Source organism: Chiloscyllium plagiosum, chromosome 21 (assembly GCF_004010195.1).
Source record: "Chiloscyllium plagiosum isolate BGI_BamShark_2017 chromosome 21, ASM401019v2, whole genome shotgun sequence".
In the NCBI taxonomy this organism is placed as follows: Eukaryota; Metazoa; Chordata; class Chondrichthyes; order Orectolobiformes; family Hemiscylliidae; genus Chiloscyllium; species Chiloscyllium plagiosum.
The window spans coordinates 16,526,836-16,535,711 of record NC_057730.1 but is presented as its reverse complement, the minus strand read 5'-3'; the positions used below and the strand labels follow the sequence as shown (position 1 = coordinate 16,535,711).

Genomic DNA, 8,876 nt, shown 5'->3' with positions numbered 1-8,876 from the left:
AGTCCACATTGTTGCCCTGGGGTTGAAGTGTTCCGAGGCGGAAGATGAGGCGTTCTTCCTCCAGGCGTCTGGTGGTGAGAGAGCGGCAGTGAAGGAGGCCCAGGACCTCCATGTCCTCGGCAGAATGGGAGGGGGAGTTTAAATGTTGGGCCACGGGGCGGTGTGGTTGATTGGTGCGGGTGTCCCGGAGATGTTCCCTAAAACGATCTGCTAGGAGGCGTCCAGTCTCCCCAATGTAGAGGAGACCGCATCGGGAGCAACGGATGCAATCAGCTTTGACACAGCTTTCAGTTTATACATGGTACAGCATTAAACAAGACTGAGGTACGACCAGCTCTATCAAAAAAGCTTTGCTCTTCCTTCAAGAGTTGGTTGGCAAATGAATGTCATTGCACAGCTCAAGTTTCTTCCCATCAATACTGAATTGGAAATGTATACACACACTTTGGAGAGTTTGAAGAACTAATTACCAACAATAGTTAAAGCATTCCAAAGCTGAAAAATGGTAATATTTGTTTAATATAAATTAAATACATCAGAATTTTTGATATCATTTTGTCCCTATAGAGTGGAAAGAGGCCATGCTGCCCATTGAATCTGCACTGACCATCAGAACAGCATTCCACTCAAACCCAACCCTGCATTTACCATGGTTAATTCACCTAGCCTGCACATCTTTAGGGCTGTGTGAGGGAACTGGAGCATCTGGCAGAAACCCACACAGACACTGGAAGGATGTGCAGATAGTCATCCAAGGCTGGAATCGAACCCGGGTCCCTAACACTGTGAGGCATCACTGGTAACCACTGTGTCACCATGCCATCAGAAACCTAGATCATATTTAATTAGATGGCCAGTAATTGCATTATGACCCTTTAAATAGCATTCGATGGAACAATAAAAGCCTTACATTTCAAAAAGCTTTAAAGTATCAGGTACCAGTAGCCAGTTAAAATTCTGCTGAAGGGGGGTGAGGACTTATTCTGGCATTCTTAAGTATTATTAATCAACCTATTTAATAACATTGTTAAGCACATCTGCAGTAGGTGTGACTTGAGAGGTGGGAAACATTGCCCTGCACCACAATAGTCCTCCATCGTGTTTTTTTTTTAAATCAGTCTTGTTCTGATATGTTATGACAGATCTCTGGGAGATGTGGGACTTGAATCTGGATTTTCTGGCTCAAGGATAAGAATGCTACCACTGCAGTCTCTTACAAAGTCTCTGAGAGTCCAGCACTCCCTCAGAGGCCTTTTGTCAACAGGTCCTTGTATTAGACTAGAACACACAACTTTGGATTCATTGGCAAGGGTGTCTCCATGATTTTAAAAATATTTTCTAATTAACTCTGTTCAAGAGTTGTTATGACACACCTATGGAACAGGTGGGACTTGAATCTCTGTCTCCTGGCCCAGAGGTGGGAACACTGACTATACTACAAAAGCCTCGGTTGAATAATCAGTGATTTTTATATATATGCATTTACCCAGAGCCTCAGAGATGTATTAAAGCTTTAATTAGAAAGCAAAACTTTCACAATAATCCTGGAAGTTAAAGTGGAGGGTGTGGTCATCACTGATATAGATAGTATTGCCATTATAGATTGTACATGTTCTCCAAGATGAATTTAAGCATGTTGACTAGGCTTCCAACTATTCTATTGACCCAGGAAAGGTGATGATAGTGCAACCTCTATTGAACTGATTAAATATGGTTTGTGTTTCTACCAGAAAGTGTATTTTTAACACTCTAGAAAAGGAATCCCCTCCCATCACAAAGCTTCTGCATCCCTTCTCAATCAGTCTGACTGAGATTGCAAAAGCTTTCTCTTTGAGAACACACAGGTATGGGCTGGATTTTGTCGAGGCAGCAGTGGCTCTATTGAAGAACTGTAAAACTGGGGGCAATCTTACCTTGGTCATTTGGGGTAACCCTGACCACAGTGTGTGTCAGTCAGGCAGCTGATAAGCTGTTGTTGGGGTTCTTAACCTTTTCAAGGGACAAAGCCAACCTACAAGAAGTAGGAACATCATTACTACAGTCTCACCCAGCTCAAAGAAGCAGCACGGATTGTGGCCTTTGGAAGATTATATTGTCAAGATACCTTGGCCCTATAATATTCAGTCTTTCAGTCTTTGGCATCCAGAAGAGTTGTGACTGCAAGGCAAATTGTTACAATGCCATGATTGGTGGGGTGGGCATGATTACTACATGACAAATTCCTATAGGCAGTTCCTATAATAATTTTGGAGACCAACATTTATAGTGAAAAATATTGAAACCGGAAATGCAGATGTATGATTTGAGACAAATTTAATAATATAAGCATCTGAATTTTATGCAGTTTTATACAGTTTTGACCTTTATCCAAAGGGAAATGATTGTTCGCAAAGTTGAGATGAAAGCATTAAAAACAAGGTGAAGTACATTTTGTCTGCAAAGTACTGAATTTTTTTTATAGTCTTCAAATTCCCTTGGCAGGTAACCTTTTGAACAGTCTGATGGGTACAGGAGACGAAGATGAATTGGATGGAGAAGGACCGGAAGATATCAATCCCATTGATCTCGACTAAGAAGAAAATTAACCTTCTGATCTAAAGGTCTAGAGACAATATTCCACTGAGGTGTCTAATGATTGATCTGCTTACACAAGAAGTATAAACAGCTATACCATGGGACGTTTTATATGACAGTTTCATAGCTGAATGTCTGCAAAGGGCTCTCTTTCCCTTTCTACTGAAGGAGGTGCAACAAGTAATTTCCTATTACTGTCTATTGGAAATGCTGTATTATTTATGTTCAGTAGATATTTCATGATTTAAAGAACTGGTTCCAATTGGCTGTGTGTTGACTGATGTAAAGTTTTGTCTTTCTAGATTATTTTACATAAGATTTAAATACTTTACAGCTTTGTACTAGGATACTGTACATTGGCACTACACGTGGGTAGTCTCAGCTATGATGTAAAACCACTAAGGAAATTCTGCCAAGAAGAGGTGAGACATCTCCAATTGCTAAAATTAGCTCTTGTATAACACATCACAGTGGTTGTCAATAGGAACAAAAGAAAAGCTGTAGGGATCAGCAGCACTTGATTTAACCTACACAATTGGTGTAGCTTTTGCGCACAGATTACAAAGGATCATGCACAAAAATGGGCTTAATTATTTCTGAACCAATAAACTTCATTAAAGGAGATTGTTGTCACCTTGACTTTATTTGAGGTGGTAAATTATATTCTAAGTAATACAGCTGCTACAAAATATTGTAAATACGTCTGGGCAGGTTCTGCATGTTTCAAGTTTGCATGCAAGAAACTTTAAGCATTGACAGTTCAAGTGCCACAATGTGTTTAAGAAATTTTGCACGATGTACACCTAAATCAGGAACTAGATTATTTGTCTTGTGAAATGCAGAGACCTAATTAGATTGGAACCAGTAACATACAAAATTTTAAAATAATTATACATTATGCTTTATAGATCTGATAACCATATCCAGCTATTTTTCACCAAGCACTATCTGTAATTCATGTATGTGAAATGTTCGGAAAGGTTAAATCCTAAAGGGATTAACTGGCAGCAATTTAAACAGCAGAATTGAATTTGATTCTTTAGTGATATTTTTGTGCAGAAGGATTGCACTGTTGCTCTTTTAATACTTGTATTTATCATTAAAGAAAAGTAATTAGTTTCTTTGTTTGATACAAAGTTGGAACTGCCTCATGGAATGTTTACTTTTGTTTAAACTTGAGAAAACTCAACTGCAGTTAAGTATTCACATAGGATATTAGTGTTCAAATCATAGGGCACTCCGTAGTAGTCTTGTACATAAAATGAGAATGTATAATATTTTCAAGATTGTTGCACTTTGTTTTTATTTAAATTAGCCATCTCACAAATCATATTTTTCAAAATGCCTAAAGAAAAGGGCTTTGTTAAATGTATGATCAGCGTAGAATTAACATGTTAGAGGCGTACAGGTTCAGTCTAGCTAGCTTCCACAGAAGCAGTTTCTGTCTGATGCTTCTATTGTGTTCTTATTAAAAGGCTGTTCTTTGCTAGCACAGTTGTCACACCTAGATTTGTTCTGCAAAGATTAATTGGGGAAATTAGCATTTGTTTTTAATGTACCATATATACTCATGTAAAAGTCAAATTTTTGAGACCACATTTTTAGGCCAAAAGTCATGGGGCTGACAGATTACGTATTTGAGGCATTGAAGCAAAATCCAAAATAGACCGCAGCAATGGAATAAAGCAAAAGCCAACAACACTAAAGAATTTATATTAATTGCCTAATAATCTGATCACTTTAATTTAAATAAATAAAAACCTTACTTAAACTATAAATGTTTTAAGCATTTATTTGACAGTACATTTTCATTATATTTGAATGTTTGCAATTAAGTAGGATCGTTAACATTACTTTACTTTGATTCTGAAATGTTTGGGCTTTGGTCACCGAAAAGCCAGGATCAATATATTTTTGTTCGCACAAAGTGTGTGAAAAATGACTTTTTTTAAGGCCATACATTATGGGGTCAACTTTTACAAGATTGACTTTTATAGGGCTATATGTGGATGATACACCTTTGCACACACCTTCAAAATACAGAAATTATTTTAACATGATTTTTCAACTGAACCTGCATGATTTTGCAATTGTATAGATTTGTTTTTTGCATATAATTTGAATACAGAACTGGCTCAAAAGTAGAAGACAGATGGTGGTGGAGGGTTGTGACCAGTGGTATGCCATAAGGATCAGTGCTGGGTCCATTGCTTTTTGTCATTTATGTAAATGATTTGAACACAGCAGGTATGGTTAGTAAGTTTGCAGATGACACCAAAATTGGTGATTTAATAGACAGCAAAGAAAGTTACCTCAGAGTACAGTGGGGCCTTGATCAGATGGGCCAAGGAGTAACAGATGGAGTTTAATTTAGATAAATTGGAAGTGTTGCATTTTGGCAAGGCAAATTGGGGCAGGACGTTAATGGTAATGCCCTGGGGAGTGTTGCTGAACAAAGAGACCTTAGTGCAGGTTCAGAGTTCCTTCAAAGTGGAGTCGCAAATAGATAGGATAGTGAAGAAGGCGTTTGGTATGCTTTCCTTTATTGGTCAGCGCATTGAGTATAGGAGTTGGGAGGTCATGTTGTGTCTGTACAGGGTATTGGTTAGGCTACGTTTGGAATATTGCATTCAGTTTTGTTCTTACTATAAGAAGGGTGTTGTGAAACTTTTAAAGGCTTCAGAAAAAATTTGTAAGGTGGTTGCCAAGATTGGAGGATTTGAGCTATAGGGAGAACCTGATAAGACTGGGGCTGTTTTACCTAGACCATCGGAAGCTGAGGAGTGACCTTGTACAGCCATGAGGGGCATGGATAGGGCGATTAGACAAGGTCTTTTCCCCAGGGTTGGGGATTTCAGATCTAGTGGCATAGGTTTAAGGTCAAAGGGTAAAGATTTAAAAGGGACCTAGGGGGCAACCTTTTCACACTGAGGGTGTTGTGTGCATAGAATGAGCTGCCAGAGGATGTGGTGGAGGCTGGTACAGTTACATGATTTAAAAGGCATCTGGATGGTATATGAATAGGAAGGGTTTAGAGGGATATGGGCCAAATGCTGGCAAATGGGACTAGATTAATTTAGAATATCTAGTTGGCATGGATGAGTTAGACTGAATAGTCTGTTTCTGTCTGTATAGCTCTATGACTCTTATCTGTTTAATAAATCACAGACAGGCCTTGATATTGCTATCAAACCCAGATCAGTTTTAAACTGGAAGATGCAGGAGTCTTTGGGCTACAGACTGACCACCTGCTGTACCATCTCGATACACCTCCAATCACAAGCAGCTGCACCAACAAATATCACCAGCAACATCCTCTCAGGTTAAGTCGAGGGCTTGTAGTTCAACTAGTCCCTAACTTCATTATTTCTGTGCGGTTTTGAATATGTTCTTTCTTGAAGTTAACTGCTGGCTAGATAGATACTGGGTCCACCCCTTAGAATTTGCAACTTGGGAACTGCTGTTTGGTGCTAACAAATCACGCTTTTCATTGTGCTGAGCCCTCAAATTTTTACAATTGGTATCAAAGATTTAGATGAGGTGAACAAGGAATGGTGGTTCAAGTTGAATCAGACAAATATAGGGAGGAAAGTATGTCTTAAGAGGGCATCATCTTCGTATGCGTCCTTATTAAGTGAATGGGCAAAAATCTGACGGATGGAGTATGCGAAAATGTGAAGTTTGTCAATTTGGTAGAAAGAATTAATTTAATGGTGAACGACTGAAGAATTCCGAGATGTAGAAGGATCTAGGTGTTTCCATGCATGAGTTACTTAAGGTTAGTACACATTCAAGTTGGTTAGCATTAAAAAGACTAAAGGGGTACTGAATAAAAAAGTAGGGAGGTTATGCTTCAATTATACAGGACATTGTGAGACCACGTTTTGAATACTGTGCCCTGTTTTGATCTCCTTAATTAGGGATGGATGTAAATGCTTTGAAGCTGTTTCAGTGGAAGAATTGATATTTGGAATGAGTGAGTTAACTCATGAGGAACGGTTGGACAGGCTGGGCTTGTTTTATTTGGAGTTTAAATGTGTGAGGAGTGATTTGATTGAAGTTTATTGGTGGATGCTGAAATTATGTTTCATCTTGTTGGTAAGTTCAGAGTGGGGGTCACTCTTTTAGAAGAGAAATGAGGAATTATTTTTCTCTCCGAGGTTGTGTGACTTCAGAACTGTCTGCCTCGGAGGCAGAGTCATTGAATACTTTTAAAGCAGAGGTAGAAAGATTCCTGTTGGACAGGGGAAATCAGAGATTAGCAGGAGTGGAATTCAGAATCCAAATAGATCAGTCATGCTCTTATTGGCAGGGAAAGCTCAAAAGACTAAATGGTTTACTTCTCCTAATTCATATGTTTTACTGTTTCTTCATTCCACTCAAACCAATTCCATATCTTCAACTTTAGAACAAAGGTCCTCTCTTCCTATTGTACCAATGCTTTCTTTAATTAACAGCTACACCACACTTTTCTCCCACCTTCTGTCCATCTTGAACGCAGGGTACCTTTAGAGATTCAAATCCCCAGATTTGGTTTTCTTGTAGCCACATTTCTGTAATGGATATAAGGTCTCAAATTTGAACATATTTGAGCTGATAATTGATCTGTTTTATTATGAATGTTTTTGACATTCATATACAGAGTCCTTAATTCTCCCTTTTTTTAAAAACAGGCCACAGTTTACAAAAACTATCTGCTGGCCCACTCTTACATTTACACGATTTCCTCCAGCAATAGTCTGAGTATCATTACCATTATTGCTATCTTGATCTATTACCCTGCCATTTCCCTCAAGGGATAAGATAAAGATGCATGGTGTTATGGGCAATGTATTCGCATGGATGGAGCATTGGTTAACTGACAGGAAGCAAAAAGTGGGGATAAATGAGTGCTTTTCTGGTTGGCAATCAGTGACTAGTGGTGTGCCTCAGGGATCAGTGTTGGGACTACAATTATTCACAATTTGCGTAGATGATTTGGAGTTGGGGACTACGTGTAGTGTGTCAAAGTTTGCAGATGACACTAGGTTGAGTGGTAGAGCAAAGTGTGCAGAGGACTGCGAAACTTTGCCCATTCACTTAAACTATCTATGTCCCTTTGCAATGACCTGGCAGATGGAGTACAATGTTAATAAATGTGAAGTCATCCATTTTGGTCAGAATAATGGATGACTTCCATTATTCCAAAGGACTATTACTTGAATGGTAAGTAATTGCAGCATGCTGCTGTACAGAGGGATCTGGGTATCCTTGTGCATGAATCACAGAAGGCTGGTCTGCATGTGCAACAGGTCATTAAGAAGGCAAATGGAATTTTGTCCTTCATTGCTCAAGGGATTGAGTTTAAAAGCAGGGAGGTTATGTTGCAGCTGTATAGGGTGCTGGTAAGGCCATGCCTGGAGTACTGCATGCAGTTTTGGTCTCCTTATTGGAGAAAGGATGTACTGGCACTGAAGGGAGTGCAGAGGAGGTTCACTAGGTTGATTCTGGAGGTGGGGAAGTTGGCTTATGAAGAGAGACTGAGTAGACTAGGATTATATTCATTAGAGTTCAGAAGAAAAGGGAATAGATACGATAAAAATAGAGAGGGTGTTTCCACTGGCAAATGTAACTAGGACAAGAGGGCATAGCCTCAAAATTAGGGGGAGCAGATTTAGGACTGAATTGAGAAGGAACTTCTTCACCCAGAGGATTCTGAATCGATGAAATTCCCTGTCCAGTGGAGTAGTTGAGGCTTCCTCCGCAAATGTTTTCAAAGCTATGATAACTTTTTCAACAGTAAAGGAATTAAGGGTTACAGTGAGAGGGTGGGTAAGTGGAGCTGAGGCCACGAAAAGATCAGCCATGATCTTATTGAATGGTGGAGCAGGCTCAAAGGGCCAGATGGCCTACTCCTGCTCCCAAGTTCTTATGTTCTTAATCATCGTAACACAACCTTACCCCATGGCCTTAATTAAAACAATCCCCCATTTCCACTTAGATTTTCACAGCTTTCCACATGGGAGTGTGGTTCTTGACTTGGTGTGGGAAATAGGGAGTGGATTAGAAATCACATCCATGAAAGGGAGGAGATGTTGTGGATGGAGCTGCTTGAGGAATGCAGACAGGGGTTTAATTGTACAATACAATTTACACAAATGTATTCACATATGTGACAGCAAATTGCACTAAATAGCATTACAAAAAATGCATTTAATTTTCAGATGTAACTTACAAACTGTGAATAAGTTCAATTATTGAGAAAATTGCATGCAGCTCATTTAATGAAAATGTTTGCCAGTTTATGACAGGATTCTGACTGC

General features: G+C 39.2%; 1 protein-coding gene across 1 annotated transcript in view; it reads left to right on the top strand.

The window, feature by feature from the left end:
* The window catches only part of get4 (guided entry of tail-anchored proteins factor 4), a 50,459-nt gene extending 46,745 nt beyond the window's left edge, over window positions 1-3,714 (top strand). Inside the window, exon 9 of the mRNA XM_043711334.1 lies at window positions 2,482-3,714. Within this exon, the coding sequence (XP_043567269.1) occupies window positions 2,482-2,573 (92 nt within the window). The 3' untranslated portion in view covers window positions 2,574-3,714. The remainder of the gene's footprint in view (window positions 1-2,481) is intronic.
* The last annotated feature ends 5,162 nt before the right edge of the window (window positions 3,715-8,876 follow it).